The sequence below is a fragment of the Marmota marmota genome, unplaced genomic scaffold (assembly GCF_001458135.2).
Source record: "Marmota marmota marmota unplaced genomic scaffold, marMar, whole genome shotgun sequence".
Taxonomy (NCBI): domain Eukaryota; kingdom Metazoa; phylum Chordata; class Mammalia; order Rodentia; family Sciuridae; genus Marmota; species Marmota marmota.
Genome location: NW_026000153.1, coordinates 18,921,987 through 18,943,258, shown reverse-complemented (window position 1 = coordinate 18,943,258; position 21,272 = coordinate 18,921,987). Strand labels below are relative to the sequence as shown.

At 39.3% G+C, this 21,272-nt stretch overlaps 1 protein-coding gene and 1 pseudogene across 6 annotated transcripts in view; both read right to left on the bottom strand.

Annotated features, from left to right (window-relative positions):
• The window catches only part of Hecw1 (HECT, C2 and WW domain containing E3 ubiquitin protein ligase 1), a 391,308-nt gene that overhangs the window by 109,330 nt on the left and 260,706 nt on the right, over positions 1 to 21,272 (bottom strand). For 4 of the 6 annotated variants that reach the window (XM_048786494.1, XM_048786498.1, XM_048786497.1 and 1 more), the window contains 3 exons: positions 11,493 to 11,635; positions 6,800 to 6,900; positions 3,821 to 5,185 (listed from right to left, as the gene is read on the bottom strand). In XM_048786494.1, the coding sequence (XP_048642451.1) occupies positions 3,821 to 5,185; positions 6,800 to 6,900; positions 11,493 to 11,635 (1,609 nt within the window). The remainder of the gene's footprint in view (positions 1 to 3,820; positions 5,186 to 6,799; positions 6,901 to 11,492; positions 11,636 to 21,272) is intronic. The other 2 variants (XM_048786495.1, XM_048786499.1) reach the window with 1 other exon arrangement.
• LOC125611471 lies at positions 12,674 to 21,205 on the bottom strand (annotated as a pseudogene).

The window sequence follows — 21,272 nt, the reverse complement described above, 5'->3', positions numbered from 1 at the left end:
AGAAGAAGAAGAAGAAGAAGAAGAAGAAGAAGAAGTAGTAGTAGTAGTAGTAGTAGAAGTTGTTATTGTCCAAACACCTCATGACTAATGATCTATAGACCAATATATAGGACTGGAATCTGATTTGTAACCACTTGAATTTTCTTGATGGGAAGGTGGCATCAGAAAAGAACACAAAAGAAAATTATCAGAGCCTGATAATCCAGTAAAGGAAACAGGCCTGTTTAAGGGAAGTATAGCATTTATAAAGTACCATTAAAAACTTGGTGGGCTTGTGCAAAATTATACCTTATCATATGGATCAGTTTCATAAGAGGGCTGCTGAGAGGCTATTTTTAAGATTTTGGGGGTGGGGGGTGAGACTCTGAGATGGTGCCTTTCCAAGATGGGTCAAGTAGCTGATAGGTCAAGAATGTCAATTCCTGTAGTAGGGAAAATAGGGGATAAAGTGGCAAGCCCAAGGTTCTATGGGAACTCATGACTCTTCCAGATGATTTGGAGGTGGAATCAGATAAGTCATGGTGCTCTGGAAAAAGGAAAAGACAAGAGACAAAGGAAATAGATAAAAAGCAGGAAGACTGAAACAGGAAAGTTTGAAACACAGAGGTGGGATAGAAGAAGAAAGAGAAATTTTAGAAATAAACACATCCACAGAATGCATGCCTCAGATTATTATAGACAAAGCTTATACTGTTGTCAGTTTCACATTTATAATGAACTGAACAATGTATAAGAACGGTGTTCCTGTTTTAGGATGTCCTTAGGTGTGTGGAGTGGCCATGTGGATGGAGGTCCATGGTATCAGCTGATTGCTCTTGATCAGGACACTAGTCAGCCTCCATCAAACTCTACACTGGTTTCCTCCACAGCATGCTCACACTCTTTTGACCAGAGGACAAAGTTCAGACCTTTTCCTTCCTCTGCCCTCCATATTTGATGCACATAGCAAGTGTCCTATTGATCTGTTGGATCCAAAGGGAGAGAAACTGAAAAATGATGGTTGAGAGAAATTTTTGTGGGATCTCAAATGTTGAACATGTCTCAGAATGTCCATATGTGGAGAGACGATTATTTCTTCTCACTCTAATTCTACAGAGCCAATCAAAAAATTTTTAAAAATAAATTAATTAGGAAGGGAATTGGTGTTATTCTTAGAGGTAACTGGCAAACAAAAATAAAGATATATTCAGGAACAAAAGGCCCTTTTAAATGTTAAAAATATAACATTATTCCTCGTGCAAACTCTAGTATATTACTCAAATCCTTTGGTTTCTTGAAAATTCGAAAGGAAGTCAAGGAAGGTGCCCCTCATACTAGCACACAGCTCATTGTTTCAAACAGGGGTTCTGTGTTTAAGTGGATACTACTCTCATGTTTGGTTTTTTTTATGTGTTTAGTGTCAGAAATAAAAAATAAAACCCAATGGTACAGTTGTTATGTCATCAGCTGTTATATTTTTCATTTAATTCCTTTTAAAAAAACCCAACAAACTTACCTCATTGTAATTGTAATTAATTCAACCAAACAGGTTAATTACTCCTCCAAGCTAGTGGAAATACAATATATTGTCACTTGCCTGAGGTTAATGGAGCTGACCCCACCTGCTTGTGAACCCCAAGCAAATGCAATGATGTGACTGACACATGTCAGCTGGTTGGATAGATGGAGCACACAAAAGAAGCAAGCAGTTCTGTTCTGTACCAGGACCCAGCACAACATAATCACCCTGCCTCAAATACAAAGTGAGTGTTCAGACTTGGTCAAACATCAGAGGAGGAAACCTATTTCCCTGTTGACAATATATGAGGTCTTTTAAAATTCTCTTTTCTTTGTAAATAATGACTAAACTGTAGAAAAAAGATGGGCTGCCCACCCCAATTATTATTTAAAACAAAGTGATTTCCACCTAATGATGTGAGAATTTTCCTAAAAACACATGGTTGCAAGAAATATAAGTTCAAAGGATTGTTTTGATATTTTATTACATGACTTTTAAAAATTAGCCTCATTGTTTATCTGCCCAGAAGAACTCTTTCTTGATGAGAGGCAAAGCCCTTTATAGTATCGCCTCATTTAATTCTTCCGATAAACTTTGAGGTGAATTCTACAAGTATACCTGTTTCACATACAAGGAAATTGAGGCACAGAGAGAGAGAGTGAGAGCAGATAGGTCACTTTGTGAGGAAGTGATAGGACTGAATATAAATCCAGGAGGCCTACCTCCAGGGCTTGAGCTCATGTCCACAATGTTATCTTGCTTGTTTTATTTATCTGCTGATAGCTTTTCAAAATTATTTTAAATTGAGCCTTAAGAAAAGATTTTTTTTATAGAGGAAAAAGAGCTAAAAGTTAGGTAAATAATACTAGTATGTATAGGTGTCATTTTAGATTCACATTGAACTGAGCAGCATTCTAAAATGATGTCCCTCCCTGATTTGCCACCAACTCACTGATGTGGGCATGTGTTCTCTTAAGTCTACCTTGCTAATCAAATGTACTTTCTATAGTTTTCAAGCAGTCTTAGAAGTCATGGGAGCAATAATTTTTTTTTATTGAAGCCCTTTCTTTGAGCTCTGTGAAGCCCAGTGGAGAGTGAGGATAGACCCCTAAAGGAAATTTCCATCCCATTTTCTCTCCTCATGGGGACCTTTCCATATGGTGTGTGTCCTATGGCTTTTCTTGCCTCCCTGTGTTTTTTCCCCCCTCTAACAATTTTCTTGTTCTCCTTATCAATATGTGGCACGTTTCCTCACTATCTCCTTCTCTAAAATGTAGAATTGGGCACTGATGAATACTTAAGATTATTTTTTATGCTCATTTTAGTTCCTTTTCAAAAAATTTGTAGGCACCAGGCATTGTTTAGATGCTGAGGATTTAAACATAGAGAAGACATTTCTGGCCCTTGATGAGCTTACAATCTAGAGTGAATACCAGGCTAATTTAAACAGCAGAACAGCAAAATAACAAAATCTATATTTGGCTCTTTTAAAATAACTAAATTATTTCATATTATTATGTGACTTCTCAATTCCTCCCCACCCCCATGCCACTGTCACTTGACTGGAAGATGGTTCACAGTCCTGAGTAAGGAAATGCAAATTAATATTTGATGCCACAGGCATGAGTAAGAAGGAATGTCTTTGGTTAAAACATAGAATACATTTTTAAAACTAAAAGTGGCAACTCCTGGATTAAAATCTTATTTGAGACAAAGTGATTTACACATTCACATTATTTTTCCCTTCAATTAACCAAAGTAGCCAATAATGACAGCAACAAAACCAACAATTATGACAAGAATTGAGCAGACAGAAATAATGACAAACATATATAGGTTATCCATATACACGGGACTAGTTAAATTCTAAAACATAGATAAAATCTGTATTCTTCAACTAAAATTAACATTATTGCTAATCTGCAGTGTGTTTTAGGAAGCCGTCATTTACTTTAGACATTATTCACTGTCACCTGTTATTAGTCTTGGCACTTTGTGTTGATGTCAAGACTAGAAAGATAACTTACACCAATCCGTTCTGGTGATTAGTTAAAACAGAAGCACACATACAAGTGCCCGCTCACATTCACCTAGTTGTATTTCTTGGTGTGTATCTGAGACATGGTGGACCGTCAGCTATTCGTAGGCACTTATGCTCATACACCTATGCACATACACACATGTAAAATACAAGACAGACAGACATTGCCCCAGCAATCCTATTTGGGACTGGTGCCTCCTCTCTTGTTTTTAAAAACCGTGTTGATGAGACCTGTGCCCCTGGTGGTCCTATTCTTACTCTGATCAGGTTTGAGGTCTAACCTTCTCTCCGATTGCTTGGACCTGCCATGGGGGACTCCAGACCTTCAGCGGTTCTTGTCATGTTCCCACTAGGGGCGGCCAGCTCGTCCTGCCATGGCCCAGCACCATTGGTCGACTCCGGGTCCAGCTCCGGGCTCTGTACAGAGTCAGGCACCGACTCGAACGCGCTATTCTCCTCTTCCTCGTCGTCTTGCGACGAGAAGACGGTGCTCTCGGAGATCTTGGCACTGTCCACGGAGGAGAAGCGCGTGTGGCTGGCGAACCGGTTGTTGCCGTTGTAGCAGGAGGGGCTGTAGCAGGAGGCGCTGTAGCAGGAGCTGCTGTAGCAGGACGTGCTGTAGCACGAGGAGCTGTAGCAGGAGGGGCTGCAGCACGACGCGTCACAGCCCTCGCAGCTGTGGTCCCCGCCTTGCCGGGGGCTGGAGTCGCTCTCACTCCCAGTGCTGGGATGCGTGTCACCTTCTGGACCCGCGCCATTTGTCAAACTACGGAAGCGGCCCCCGAGGTGGCCAGGGGGTGCCATGCCCGGAGTGGCACCCTCGAACTCTTCGCCATCCTCTTCCAGGGCCGGCGGATCCGCCGCTACCGTGTCCACCTCGCTGAACCCATCCTTCTCGGAGGAATCCTTGAGGGTTGACTCCTCTTCCGCCCCGTCCTCTTCCTCTGCCGCGCCCCCGCTCTGGGCCGATGGCATGCTGTGGAGCAGGTTATGGATGCGAATGTAGTGTGTCCGCGGGGTCTCGGGGTCCCCGCAGGCCGACGCGATCACCGTCTCCAGCTCGGACACAGGCAAAGAGCATGGTCTGCTTTTTCTCTTCACTGAGGCTCGCATCTGCAGTCTGCCCTCTCCGTGCTCCAGGGTAGGCACATCCCCCTCCTCATCCTCTTCACCCTGGCCTTTCTCTTCCTCCTCCCCCCTGGCCCGGCTCTCTGGTGCTGCCTCCTCCTCCACCGGTTCATTCTTGTTGGCTGAAGCCTCACCATCTTCCAGAAGTAGCGATGGTGGTACCTGTTCATCCAGGTCGAGCCTCTCGGCTAGTTCTTCTGCACTCAGGGCAGGCTCGGGGTCCTGTTGTCCTGGGGCCAGAGGCTCCCCAACCCCTTCAGGTCCCTCAGAGATCCTGCCATCATCTCCTGCCTCAGTGGCACCTGCCCCTTCCTCAACTGGCCTGGCATGCTCCAGGCTCTGGTGTCCTGAACTGTCCACTGCAGTGCCCTCGTTGGTTGGCTCTGGCCTCAAGCTCTCACAGGGCTCTGGAGTATCATTTGGAGGCTCAGCACAGTTGCTTTCAACCAGGTTGTTCATGAGGCTGTCCTGAATTTCTGCTGACTCAGGCTCAGTACTCAGGGAAATCTCCTCATCATCTGTGGCAAGAAGAAAAATGTCATTCTTTCCAGAAAAGAGCATTGTGGTGTTAGTATATCGTGCAACACATGTAAGTCTTATGCTAAGGGATTTCTACATTAGGATATTGAATGTAGGGGTTGGTGAGGGTTTCTCAATGGCCAGAGCTCTGCTGAAAAATTCTGTTAAGAATGAGTTCTAATTATGTTCATGACAATTTGCAATTGTGGATATATTTTAGAATTCTGTTTCAAGGAATTTAATTAACAAATTAATTTTATTTTTGATTAATATGCCCAACACTACCCCAGTTCTGGGCACATAGTAGGTGCTCAAAAATGTTTGCTATTTGGAGTGATTTCTAGAAATGGGGATAGTGGTGGTGTTTGTAGTTCCTTGTTGATCCCTGGCAAAGTTAACTGCACTAGTTTGTTAATGTTTCCTATGGATGGGTCCTGTGGGGTGCCAGAATGGATAAGCTAAGTTCTTAGGCAACTAGAGAGAATAGGGCTGGATGACAGATGGGAGCAATTACATCATTTGACTTTTACTGCAATAGAAAAATAAACAAGATCTCCATATCAAGCAGCCATTCCAAGAGTAGCAACTACAATGATTTGGTCTACCTACTGTTTTTGTATGTTTAACTACCTTTCCCAGCTGCTCCATTGGGTCCCTAAAAGATGTGAATATTTCTACTTCAAATGAACTAGTGCAGATCACTAGTTGAAAGACAACAATCTTTCTGTTGAGGTAAAGCTATCTTTATGGCTTCAGTAAAGGAAGAGTCATTTTTATTCTCAGAGTCGAAAAGGCTGAATTTGACAGGATAAAACAGTCAAGGTGTTTTTTTTAATAATCTGAATTGTATATTGGGCATATAGAAAAGTGCAATTCAAACAAATTAAAAAAGAAAAGTGCAACCTGATTTAGTGAGTGAATAGTGACAAACTCCAGATTCAGGCTTCATTAGCTTCAATAGCAACTCATTATTGTGGATTAAGTAATTTCTTAGTGTAATTTACACATAGTATGGGAGATATGAGGAAAGAGCAAAAGTGAAATTCTGAGGCATCTAACTATTCTTATTTAGAAATATATTTTGGAATTTAAAAATCAAACACTTGATGTTTCTAAATTCTTTTGTTTATATTTTTCATTTTCCCTGTGATATTATGAAAGACAGTTATATAATCATAGTTCTTCAATAATATAGCATACTTCAGCTGCTGGCCAGTCAATATATAGTTACTAGGTAGAAAGAGATGTTTTACCTTTATTCATTCATTCACTCATATCAATTTCTAAACATCTCTTAAGCATGTCCTATGTGGGTGCTGACAGTAAAATAACAAGGAATGGCTCCATATTCATGTTGGCCACATTGTTAACCCCCATTTCACTGTGTAACCCTCTACCTTTGGGTCACCAGAATGAAGAGGAGCCTCTCAACCAAAGGGACAGCAACCTGGCTTCCAGAAGAGATCACTGGGTTCTGGGCCTCAAATGGAGAGGATAGAGAACCACAAAACCTAGGACATGTCTGGAAAGAACCATGGTTATTGTGTTTTAGAGAAAGGAACCACACTAGGACACTAGCCTAGGACAAGACATGAAGTTCATGCTGAAAATACCTGGGTGGATGGAGGAAGTGATCTCAAATCGGAATTGCAGCTGTCCACTCACATGATCTGTTGGAAGCCTGCGGCCAAGTGTGTAGCTGACCACTCTATCCCTAGAAGGAAATAAGCACCATCACAGAGCTGGTCAATACTCTCTTCTTAAATTAGACCATATGGTGTGCTTTCTGTGCCAGCAAGTGATATGGCAAGCCCACAGAAGCCCTCATGAGAGGAGGTGATGATCTATTCGTCCAGATACAGAGAAGATCCTAAAGTAAAATTGGGAACCCACATATGCTCGACTGCAAGGAAATTCTGCTCAAATATTCTGAAGCAGAAGTTAGCAAATTACAATCTATGATTTGGTCTACCTACTGCTTTTGTATGGCTGTGACTTTTAATATTTTTAAATGGTTAGGGGAAAAAACTAAAGAAAATTACTATTTTGGGGCATGTGAAAATTATATGAAATTCAAATTTAAGTGTCCATAAAAAAGGCTTTTTCCCCCTTTTGATACCAGGGATTGAACCCAGGGATATTTAACTACTGGACTACATCCTCAGCCCTCTTATGTTTTATTTTGAGACCAGGTCTGGCTACTTTGCTTAGGTCCTTGCTAAGTTACTGAGGCTGGGTTTGAATTTGCAATCCTCCTGCCTCAGCCTCCTGAGTCACTGGGATGAGTCACAGTGGCAGGCATGTGCTACTTCTGTTCCAATAAAACCATAAATAAAGTTTTATTGGAACAGAATCATGATTATTAGCTTACATATTGTCTGTGGCTATTTTCATGTTAAAGAGGAAGAGTTAAGCAATTTAGACAGAGACTAGGTGGTCTGCAAAACTTAAAAATATTTACTACTTGGCCCTTTGCAGGAAAAGTTTTCCAACTTGTGTTCTAGAGTAGAGGGGAGAGAAAGGAGAGGAAGAGGGAGAGGGAGAGGGAGAAGGAGAGGGAGAGGGAGAGGGAGGGAGAGGGAGAGGGAGAGGGAGAGGGAGAGGGAGAGGGAGAGGGGAGAGAGAGAGAGAGAGAGAGAGAGAGAGAGAGAGAGAGAGAGAGAAAAGACAAAAAGACATGGGTGTCCTTTGCTTGCTTTTCCTGTTCAGCATTTTACAATATACCCTTAATAATGCATAGTACCAGAACATGCATGTCTTGGAGTTATATGTAATATATAAGAAAGGATGTCATCATGGTTATGGAACAGTCTATGGTAAGTCACATGCTACTGGATGGAGCAGAACAAGACTTGAGAGCTGGGTTCCCTATCTTGTGACTTCCAGTTACACTAACATAGAAAGACTCGAGGCTCCAGCCTGGACTCAGGTCCCATCCTATCTACCCACTCAAAGCAATTTCTTAATTACTAAAATGGAGGCTATTCAGGGGAACCAACCTGAAGCTTTGCTGTTATATTTCCATTAACAATTTTGCTTTAGCAGAGTAAATTGCCTCCATCTTGGTGGAAATAGGAATAATGACTAGCTTTTAGTATTCCAGGAATTAACAAGTGCAGTGTGCCCAACGATAATAAAGACATGTTCCAAAACCAATTGTTATTCAATATTCATTCTGTTTATTCATTTGTGATATTCATATAAAAGGATAAATCATGGACTGGTAGTGTTTCAATGTTTCCTTCTAAAAAACACTGACATTATGAAACAAACAACATATATTCCAATTATCCACTAACTTAATATTATCTTTAATTAGCTATGGTTTAACGTCTAGTGTCAGAAATCCATTTAAATAAAGCATTATATGTAGGAAAAATAGGATAAGCTACAAAATTTTGTCTATTTAGAGAGAGTCTTGGTCAGTATTATGAAGTAGACTTTGACCATAAGAAAGAAATTTTCAACCCAAAACTCAAGTTGAAATCAGAGGAGACCTAAAGATAATCACAGAAATTAATTTTTTTATGCTTTGCATTCATTTTCTAAGCTTTTTTTCCCTTTTACTTTCAAACACTCAATCAACAAATATTTTTTGAGTCCCTGCCATGTACAAAGTGCTGCAGTTGACACAAAGAAGGTACTAGATAGTCTCTGTTTTAAAATAGCTTATATCCAGTGTGTGTGGGGGGCATGACTAAAAATGGCTCAAGGTGACACTTCTAAAATGAAGATAAGATGGTCAAGATTAGAGGTCAAGAGCCAGCTGAAGGCTAGCATGTTGCAGGTAAAGGAAAGGAGGGAGGGTGGGAAATGAGTGTGTGTGTGTGTGTGTGTGTGTGTGTGTGGCATGCTCATGCCTAAAATGGAAAGGCTCAAATACAGCAGTTCAGGTAGAGAAAGCATTTTCTAAAGCAATGGATTCAGGAGACTTTTTGGGCAGAGTATTTTCTGAGGGCAGAGGGGAGCTGTGGTGGGAGATGGATTTGCTTCTGCATGTGTGTGCTCTGGGTTCTGCCATGGTCCAGGCCAAATGACTACTGCTTTCATGGCCATCACTCCTGTTGAGAGCCACAGCCGAAGGGGCCCCAGCAAACTTCCAGCTGCCGGCTGATGATTGGCTCACAGCGGCCCCAGCAACATCTTGCTGATTGGCTCCTCTGCGGTGATGCTCATTGGGCTGTTTCCCTGCCCTTTCAGACCAGGGAGCTACTCATTGGGGGACTTTTTTGGCTCCGCCCACATGACCCAGCCAATCGGTCTCAAGAGCAGGAGGATTGTGGGAGGTGGAGAGAAGCTTGTGTGGGAGAGAGAGGCTTGTGGAAAGCCGGTGGTGGCAGTTGAGGCTCTGAGGGTTTTTCCTGAGAGGCTGTTTTGTTTGGCTGTGTGGTTCTAAAAATAAAGTTAGTTTCTTTTGACAAGTGGCTCCTGATTGTGCCCAGCCAGACTGCGGCAACTCCAATGCCCTGTTCCTGCCTACATTGGGACATCTCCAGCATGGGCAGCACGGTGAGGTGGCCTCAAGGGGCAGTGGGAAGTGGCAGGTCTTGGAGGAAAAGCTGCTTTCCCTGGCCACCAGGGGCATGGTGTGTTATCCCATTAGAGGTGGGGAGAAGAGAGCACCTCCATGGCTTGCTTCCTTTTAGAGAGGGGTTAAGCTCAGTTACACGCATCTGTGCTTCTCCTTTTCCCTATTTGATAAGGACACTAGGAAAATGGAACTTACTTTGCTCAGTTCAGGGGAGACCCTTTTCTTGTTTTCACCACTTGGTACCTTTCCATTGTAGGAGGCTGGGAGAGGGGCATGACAAGAAGAAATGAGCCACACTCTGGCTTATGAAAAGTACTCAACATGGAAGAGCAGATAGGTTCCCTCTGCGCCTGTAGTGATGGGTTCAGTTCAACAGGTGCTAACTGAATATCTAATACACGATAGACAGCAATGTGCTCAGTGCTCTGGTTGAAAGACCCCTACTCAGCTCCTCTGTTTGTCCTTCAGCCTGCCCCTGGCACAGTGCTAACATGGTGAGAATAGACATAGACCAGAGAAGGAAAGAAATGAAAAGTGTGACCAATGATAAACTGAATCAGTCCCAGGAACCCTGCAAGGAGCCTTTTGTTGGGGGCTGGGCACACTTGGTCTTTGGAGAGAGGCACGTGTGTGTTTGACCCTGGCTGCATCTCTGCCACTCACTAGCCATATGCTTAGGTAATTAGTTATCTGTTCTAAGCCTCATTTCTTCACATTGGAGGAACAGTGATAATGCCCAAGTCACAGAAGTGTTCTGAGGATTAAATGGAATAATGAAGAGCACAAGGAATACCATTCCCTTTTGAGTTCCTACTATGTGCCAGTGACTGTGTTAGGTTCTTTACGTAGACTTTTTGTTTGCATGATCCTCGAAACCGTGAAGTGCAAACACTGTTGGGCGGGCTCTGTAAAGTCAAATCCCTTCAGTTTGTGAGGCAGTGGCATGTCTATGTGCACAAAGCTGCACTGTGCTAGAAGGTTCCAATTAAATATCCTTCTGGTAATTATTAGTGGTGCCAAAGACTTTCTGAAAATCAAAAGAACTTTAAATTAAGAGAGGTGACTATTCTGCAAAATTTTTCTCATCCTTTGATACTATTCTGAGGGTTATATTGTATGAAAGCATATGTTTATAGCCAAAGTTATACTTAGTTGCTGTTACCTAAGGAAATATATATTATACATACAAAGTTTATTTGGCCATAGTTCACTTTAGTAAGAACCATGAGTGGACACGAGAGTAAAAGGTCCAAAACTCAGAGACATTCTCATATACAATTTGATTTTGCAAAAAACATAATTGCTGATATTCCATGAGAATGCATGCTTTCAAAATTTCATCTATCTAGCATTTTCTGTAAACACTAGCATCTCTTGAGAAACTCTATCCAAGTAATTTTGCATTTCACCTTGCTATGGAAATGTCACATATGATTAAATCCTTAAATAAGTGAAATGATATTCTTTACAGTAAAACAAACTTCCATTTCTACCTTTATAGAAAAGTGCTTCATTGATGGTTTATTTTAGTTATTACCTTAGACTTTTGTATTGTCTTGCACATATAACCAGTCATACACAAATAAAGGAAAGGGAAGGATTTGTTTAATTGAATGCTGTGGCTGAGGCAGTAAAATTAAGGGGAGAGGCCAAGGAAACATAACACTGTTATAATTTAACTCTCCGTAAGGCTCTATTATTGCAGCTTACAGGCGTTGTGGGGCATGGCCTACTGGCTGAAGCCTAGTGATATGAGATCCCAGTCACAGGTTTACCCTATGGCGTGTCTCTCCAGGAGTCTCTGAACAGGCATCGACAGCTTTCCCAAAAAGCGCTTGATGATGGGGCGGCTCTTGGCGAACTTGTCTTTCACCTCAATTTCCAGCACATCAGTGGGCAAGGACACAAAACTGAATTGCTGCAATGAAAGAATATGTCACATCAATTAACTGAGAGGTTCAAGGGCTGGCCAGTTCCCAGTCCATCTGCCTTGAGGACATCATTGTAAAAAGCCCCAGCTGCAATATTTATATCAAGGTCTTAGAAACGCTGTGGGCTCTGCTTATTCAGTAAATGAGGGGTGACAATGAGATGCTCCCTCAAGGCTTCAAAATGGGGTTATTCTTTAAGATCCAAATAAATACAATCAGCACAAATGAACGAGAAAGAATGCTACCCAGATCTCACCCTACTTGACCAAAGCCATTATCATATTTGAAGAAAGAACAAGCACAAACCCACCTATAATTAAGGACATGTGCTTTAAATCAACAAAGTCATATTATATTTCATGAGTATAATGTCAGAGGTTTTTTGACAAGTTTCATGAGACCTCGTATTCTTGAGAGTAGGAAAAGATAAGAACTTTCATTCTGTGTTGGCAGGGATGTAAATTGATTTGACCTTTGGGAAGGGAATTACAGATATTTATTGGTATTCTTAAACTACAAATCCCTTCGACCCATAATTCAAATTCTGGGATTTTCCTTCTGCATGAATTCACACAAGTAGGCAAAAAAGATGTATTTTATAAGGCTGTTCATTGGAGCATTACTAACAATAGCAAAAGACTGGAAAAGCAAAACCCAAATGAAATAACAATAAAAAAGTTACCAAACTGTGTATCATTAGGAAGCTGGGTAAATAAAGGATTGTAAATATTTGAAACAGAGAACTCCACTGTCATTAAAAAGAAACAGGTAGATCCCCATGCACTGACTAAATGAAAAAAGCAAAGCACAGAGGAATATGAAGAGTGGGATTCCATTTGTACTTAGAACCACAGAGAAAATGCCTGGAGGTTATTCTCCGAACTTCGAACTTGTTAGGAGCACACTAATAGGAAGGAGAGGAAGCTGGTCTTTTCCATTTTATTTCATTCAATTCTAAATTGTTCATTTGTTAATTAGCATCTGGTGTGGCTTAAAATGAAAACATCAAAGAAAGACTGTGACCATCAGAAGTTGGCTTGATCATCAATAAAGGTGCAGAAAGGAGACTCAGAAGGTGAACTTTGACATTGCCCAGCCTGGACTATCTTATCTGGGAGGAGAAAGTCATAATTCACCTTAAACCTTACTGTTCACTTAATCAAAGGCTGTGAAACAGTTGAAAAATAGAATTAGTTTCTTTTATTCTGATTAATTCCTGATAGCAAATATTTTAACTTCAGTTGATTTCTCTTTACAGAGATAAAATATGTTGGGCATGCTAATGTTAATATCTCCTCTGTTGCAGTCAGGATGGGCTGGGGCATGGTGTAGTAACAATCGAATTCCAAATCTTTGTGACTTACAATGATAACATTGGATTCCTGTTCTCATGTTCATTGTGGGATGTTGGAGCAGCCACCCTCTCAAACATTACCAGTCCCTGAGAGGTGAAGAGAACTCAAGAGAGTTTCCTCTTGCAAATCAACATTCACTTCCAAACACAATTCCTCATCAGAACTGGACACATGCCCCATTCAACCTCAGGAAGCAGGAAGAACAATTCTACAGTGTATCTGGGAGGTTTATAAAGAGCAGAAATATTTGGCAAATAGTACTAATGACTTCCCCCCATACTCTCCATGTGGTACTTCTACTTTCTTTATCTATATCTTTATATGTATACATAACATTATACATATTTATGGGAGACCAAATGATGTTTCACTAAATGTATACATTTTATAATGTTCAAATAAGGAGCTAAGTATTTAGACTAAATATTTATATATTTATCATTTATTGTGAATACACACAGTACCTTTTCTTGTAGCTTTTCTGAAATACACGTTATCATTATCTGTAGTTACTCTACTGCACAACAGAACACCAGAGCTTATTTCTCCTATTTAACTGCGATTTAGAACCCATTTATCAACCTTTCTCCATCTTTCCCTCCTTTATTCTCCTTAGTCTCTGGTAACCCTCTTTTCTCAAATTACATGATGAAATCAAATTCTTAATAACTAAAAACTTTTAAAACTTTTTAAAGATTTCATAATGGTGAGATCATAACATATGTGTCTTTTTTGTGCCTGACTTCTGGTACTTCTAATTACCTTTATAAATTAGCTTCAATTAATTACAACATAATTTATAAGAATTAATCATGCCTGGTACTGAAAAAATTGAATTTTGGGATGCCAAGCATGAGGTTCAAGTTTAGAAACAGGTACTACCCTAAGAAGTTCTGCGTAAGTGAGATTTCAGTTGCACCAACTGTCTTAGGTCCTCAAAAATTCTATAGTCCAGTTACTCCATTGTGGAGTGTATTATAATAGCTCATCTGAACTAAATGCTCGACAAAAAGGTTAGAAACAAGCTGGATGTGGTGGCACACAACTGTAATCCCAGTGGCTCAGGAGGGAGAGGCAGGAGGATCACAAGTTCAAAGCCAGCCTCAGAAAAAATGAGGTGCCAAGCAACTCAGTGAGACCCTGTTTCCAAATAAAATACAAAATAGGGCTGGGGATGTAACTCAGTGGCCGAGTGCCCCTAAGTTCAACCCCTGGTACCCTCCCCCAAATTAGAAACACTATAGTATATGCATCTGACAGAACTGTTTATCATTTTCTAGTTAGCATAATTTAAATTATAATTTTTATATAATTATGTACAATTACAATATAATTAACACATATTAAATGCTAATAAGATAGGAAATGCTTGTTTTATAATGTTATGTGACAAAAGCAGGACAAATAGTTATGTATCATTCATGATCATAAAACCATAATGTTTATAATATGATTGATAGGAAAATGCCTGGAAATAGTTACAATAAATTTTAATAGCAGTTGTTTTACCAAATAAGAACATTTTCCCCCATCTCCTTTTTATATTTTCTGAGCTTTCTGTATTATCTATTAATGAAAAACTTAATAGCCTTTATTGAAATGAGATACACCTATGGTATCCTGCATGGAACACTGAAGTGAGCTTATCACAATATATTCTAGAACTCAATGGCAACTCCTGGGTTATTTCCTCTTTCCACACAACTTCTTTCTTGAACCCCCTTCCCTTGTCCATTCTTTGTCACAGACATCAATCTCTCCCCACCAGGCCCTTATCTTCAGGGCATGGTCATTGGAATTCACATGCCTCAGACCTAGGCCAGGCTCTGCTAAGAACTAGAGAGCAGCCCTGAAAATGTGAAAGTCTGTCTATTCAGGACAAGCTAGTTGAGCCTAAGGCGAGGGAATGAATTTTGCTTGGATGCAACAGCTGATCTGGCTTTTACTTCAAGTCTCTGAAAAACCTTCAGAATAAGATACACTTGGCTTTTATTCCTAGATCTGCACATAAAAATTCCTGACTCTATCAATCACAGCCTCTTCAGACCTCAGCATCCTCACCTGTAGAATGGGAAAATAAGGCCCATGCCATGTTAAATAAAGTGGGTATTTCCCTTTCCATTCCTTTCTTCTCAGACAGACTCTATCTACCCCATCCTCTGCCTTCTCCTCCTTTTTTGTCTCCCATTGTTGGAATTCCTTCAAATTTACTAATTTCAGTTGTCCCTTAATGATCAGTGATTGTATACAGGTGTCTGTAGTAATCCATAGGCCTGTTTCAAATGTTCAATGTCCAGACAAAAGCTAGTTTTCCCACTACTAAACCCACTTAATCTTTGTATCCAGGGAATAGCCTGCTTATTGGTCAAAAGAGAAATTTGTGAACTATATCTGCAAAGGATTTTTTTTTTTTTAAAGAAGGATGAATTTCAGCTCCAAGCCCTTTGCTGTTTTGGGAATTTTATCTCCTTGTAACTTAATGAAATCCTTATACCTTAATGAACTCCTTATACCTTAATGAACTCTTTGTACCTTAATGAACTCCTTGTACCTTAATGAACTCCTTGTACCTGTGAAAGAAACTGGTATGGAAATGAAAGAGCAAATCTGGGACAGATTTAAGGGTCTGAAGTCTGACCATTCTCCATATTCATTCTCTCTTGCTCATGAAGCATCTTAGAGAAACTCTAACACATGCTTGGGCAAGAATAAATGAATATCTCTTCATAAGTCATAAAATTGCCCTAAATAAAGGACTTTTGGTACTTCGGGGTAAGAGAACATAGTTCCATAGATCACCTCTCCATCAGAACATTGGATTCTGAACTCTCTTGGTTCCACTTTAGTGACTGTCAGACCTTTGAAAACTGAGCAGCAATGACAGAAAGAAGGCTATATGAGGTCCAATGTTGGGGCCACTATGAGTAGGAACTACAGATACAGTATTCTTAAGGTGTAAAGCATCCTTCTGGTTAAAAGCAAAATTTATTTTGTTTGGGCACAAGTTGTTTAGATTTTTACTTTGGCTTTGGCCCACCATTTCTCAGCCTTGGTTCTTATTAGAATCATTTGGGGAGCTTTCACAACAATACACCTTCCTGGACCCCATTCTTGACTAATTAAATTAGACTACCCTAAAGGTGAAGCCAGCATGGGTAGTGTTTAAAACCTCCCAGGTGAATTTGCTGTGTAACCAGGGGGGATAAGCACAGTTTTCCCATTTTAATATCAAATAATATCATTATCAGGAAAATATTCCTTAGAGCAAATACAAATCTTCTTCTTTGACCTAAATAGCCAATATCTGATATCTGTAACAGTATTTTTCAGACCTCTGTTTAATAGTTTATTTTTAAAACATTTAATAAGTTGTTTGTAAATTGATAAATATGTGTACTAAGCCCCCAAATTAGACAATCAACACAACTTTAGTATCCATAGCATGAAGAATGAGACTCCATTTGCATAGAATTGAATGTTGTGTAATAGCATAGTCACTGCATAAATACCTGTGTCCTCATTGTACATCATCTATAATTCCAAGAAGGTACTTCAAAATGTCTTAGAATTGTTTTCAATTTAGGGGAAATAATAGATTATTCCACTAAATTCTAAAAATCATATGTTGACAAGGGCCTGGTTTACCAGGTTAGATTCCCAAAACAATTCCACATTTTATTAGGAGACTTCAAGATCTTTTCCTTACGGGTAAATGTAAGCTATTGACATTATCATTACCACCTTTCTCTTACCTAAATACATGAAAAGGTTGGAGAATAAGTATATTTTTACTTATCACCAATATAACTGCTGACTTATTTTTTAATATTGAAAGAGTATTTTAAGATACTCTGAAAAAGCATAGAAACTAAGAATTGGAAATTTTAAGAGAACCTAAATTTTAAAATGAAATTTTCACACAGATGTTTTCTCTTTACACAAAACTTACCAAACAAGTTACATGTGAATGTCCTGCTTAAATTTTTAAAAAGTCAGCTACTTTTCATTCAAAAGAAGTGGAAAATTATCTAAGATCTGAGATATAGGGGTAAATGATGAGCTATACATATCTAATTCAAATTACTTTAAAACCCAAATATAAAGCAATTTTTTTCTTATAAAAATAGATATTCATTATTCCCTTTCCCAAGATTAATTATGTTAAAGAGAAGAAATACATATGAACTAAGACATTGTCTTCCTTAATATTATGCAAAAGAAAATAAATTCCATGTTTTCCAAGTTTTTAGAGTTATATAATAATAGCTCTATCTCTATCTATCCATGTTTCTATTTTTGTGGACAGATCAACTAATTGAAATAAATTAACACAATCATTTATATTGGCTGTTACATACCGGGCAGAAGTAGGTATGTGGACAAGGATGCCCACTCTTACCTCTCCTATTTAATATAGTGCTAGAATTCTATCCAAAGGAATTAGGCAAGAGAAGGAAATAAAAGGGAGGAAAATAGGAAAGGAAGAAGTCAAATTATTACTGTTTGCAGATGATAAGATCTTTTACTTAGAAGTCCGAAAAACTCTACCAAAAGAATGCTAGAGCTAACAAACAAATTTGGCAAAGTAGCAGGTTATAAAATCAACATACAAAATCAATAACTTTCTCATATACCAACAATGAATTTGCTGAGAAAGAAATTAAGAAAACAAACCACTCATAGTAACCTCAAAGAAAAATAAAATACCTAGGAATAGATCTAATCAAGGAGATGGAAGACTTCTAGATTGAAAACTATAGAACAATGAAGAAAAAAATTGAGGAAGAACTCAGAAGTTGGAAAGATCTCCTATGTTGATAGATAGGGTGAATTAATACTGTTAAAAGGGTCACCCTATATACAGCTTCAGTGCTATCTCCATCAGAATATCAATGACATTCTTCACAGAACTAGGAAAAAAAAGAATTTAGAAGAATAAAAGATGTAGAATAGCCAAAGCATTTCTAAGCCAAAAAAGCAATTTTGGTGGCATCACAATATCTGACTTCAAATTGTACTACAGAGCTATAGTAACAAGAATTGCATGGTATTGGCATAAAAACAGACACATAGACCAATGGTATGGAAAGAGAGACACAGAAATAAACTCACCAGATATAGTCATTTGTCCCTTGACAAAGGTGACAAAAACATACATTGGAGAAAGACAGTTTTTTTTTCCTTAAAAAAATGGTGCTGGAAAAACTGGTTATCCATATGCAAAAGAATGGAACTAGACCCTTAACTTTCACTCTGCACAAAAATCAACTTAAAATGGATCAAAGACTAGGAATTAGACCAGAAACTACACAACTCCTAGAAGAAAATGTAGGGTTAATGCTCCCACTTAATGCACAGGCAACAACTTTCTCAATAGGATCACTAAATCTCAGAAAATGATGCCAAGAGTTAATAAATGGGATTGCATCAAATTAAAAAGCTTCTGCATAGAAAAGGAAACAATTAGGAACATGAAGAGAGAACTACAGAATGGGAGAAAATTCTTGCTCCCTACTCTTCTGACAGAGAATTAATACCTAGAATATCAGAAGAACTCAAAATATTTGACATCAAAAATAATTTTATTTATTAATAAATAGGCAAATGAATTAGACATTTCTCAAAAGAAGAAATACAAATAGCCAACAAATATATGAAAAATGTTCAACATCATTAGCAATCGGAGAAATACAAATCAAAACCACACTGAGATTTCATCTCAGACCAGTCTGAATGGCAGTCATCAAGAATATAAATAATAATAAATGCTCGAGAGGATGTTGAGGAAAAGGAACACTTTTACATGTTGTTGGGATTGTAAATTAGTGCAACAACTATAAAAATCAGTATGGAGGTTTCTCAAAAGAGTAGGCATGGAACCATCATATGACCCAGCTATACCACCCCTCAGTATTTACCCTAAAGAATTAATGATACAGACACAACCACATTTATAGCAGCATAATTCACAATGCCAAACTATGCAACCAGCCTAGGTGTCCATCAATGAATGGATGGATAAAGAGAATGTGAATAGAGATTAAAATAAAAAACACAGTGGAGTTTTATTCAGCCATAAAGAAAAATAAGATTGTGTCATTTGTAGGAAAATGGATGGAACCAAAGAATATCATGTTAACTCAAATAAGATAAATTTGAAAGGTCAAGGGTTGTATGTTTTTTCTCATATGTGAAAGCTGAAAAGGAAAAAGGAAAAGAACGATGGGGGCAGAGCTCATGAAAATCAATGGACTAAGGGGTTGGTTGGAGGCAGGGAGGGAGTGGGGACTTGCTGAGGAGTGACATTGGTCATATTATATTGTTATATTGTATGCATGTACAAATATGTAACAACAAATCCCATCATCGTGTACAACTATAATTCACCAATAAAAACAATGGGGGGAAAAGAAGGAAGTGAGGGCTGAGAGTAGCCTTCACTTTCTTGTGGTTTCTTGTTATTTCCTGAACACAGGATTCTTTGTAATTACTCACTATAGGTTTTTTTTTTGTTTTGTGTTTTTGTTTTGTTTTGTTTGTTTTTTAGTTTTCCTAGACTGGAAGATAGAGCCCTCTTCTGTTTGTTTTGAGTTTTCTTTTGCTTATATTGGGCTATCTCAGGGATTTCCCCTTTACTGTCCCTTTTCTCTTCAGGAAACCAGTTCTCACGAAGGGCCCAACATCTGGTGCAGAGTGGTAGAAGGGAAGGATTTGTTTGGTTGCATAAAGTTTATTTCTAGTAGTCAGCTAAAGAAGTTTCAGGATCTTCTTCAAATCAATTTGCATCAAACCTCCTGCCTCATAACATGGTGAGTTGTATACCTCATCATCTTTCCTTGAGAGTTCCTGTCCATCAATAAAATATTTTGAATTGAGAGGTGAAACTTCAAATTCTACACTGACTTGATCTGAAAGTAAATTATGATCCAACCAAATACCTGAATGTTCACTTACAACATAATCAAAATTCAGATTTGTTGGTGTTTCTGTTGATACACCGTTACTACTTCTTTCACAACATTCTCCATACAGAACCAGACCTTCATCAAAAGAAAGGGAATCCTATCAGATTTGTAGTACTTCCTTTGTTGTTCTCCAGTAAATTCATCTGATTCTTCTTCTAATTGTTCTCTTTCTAGATGAGGAAATGTTCAAGAAGTCAAATATATAAATGGTTTCATTTCTGTTGGCTCTTGCACAGGGTATTTGTGATCACACCCAGCTTCAAGGAGGACAAAGGAGTTGGAGGCAGGGAGGGAGTGGGGACTTGCTGAGGAGTGACATTGGCCCTATTGTATTTGTTTTCACAGATCTGCCTGAATCTGATGGCTCTTGCTGATTGACTGCTACCAAGTTGATGCAGATCATCATATTTTCCTGTGTTCTCTCACAGATAAGGTTGGCATCGCAAAGGAGTCTTTTATAAGATCATTTGAACAATATATATTTTTGTTTCTCCCCATGTTACTGTGTGTTCGTAATATACTGGTCAAGACAATATATAACCTCTTTCAAAGTGTGTCTTTTTGTGTATCAACTGACTTTAACAACGTCAAAGGCAATGGCTTTGGTCTAATCCGTGTCTCTTGTTCTGAGGTCAGAATCTGTGAGGAAACTACAGACCATCAGGAGACACACCCATTGGTAATGCACATTTCCCTGTTCCTCATCATGTGGGATTTTTTTTTCTGTTGGAAGGGGCCCCTTGAGGGTCCCCAGTTCCCTTCATGGGGTAAATGAAAGCCGATGATGATTCCACTCACTGGAACCAGGCCCCTGGCAGCTCCAAAGCACTAAGTCTGTGGAAGAAGGAGGCTCCTGAAATCAGAAGGGGCAGGACCTCAGTCACAGGGAACAGGACTGCCTTTTGGGATTGGTTTCTTGCTCTGATTTCCTTCTAGTTACACACACACCTACACATATGCAACAGGAGCTGAACTCACTGAAGTCCAGAAGTGAGCACTGCCTTCCAGAAATAGCCTGAGCATTAGGGGCATTTGGTACATGCAGACAATAGTTTGTTGCTTTGCATTCTTTTTTTTTTTTCTTTTTGTGGTACTGGGGTTGAAACTAGGGCCTGTCACATGCCAGGCAAGTGGTCATCTACCACTGAGCTACATCCCAGCCCTCTGTGTTGCATTCTTATTAATGGCTGTGGATGGGACTGGATCTCTACTCACTGGAAGTTAGTAATACCTCCTTAGATATGACAACCAAAAATGTTTCCAGACATTGCTTAATGTCCTCCTGGGGACAAAAATCACTGTTG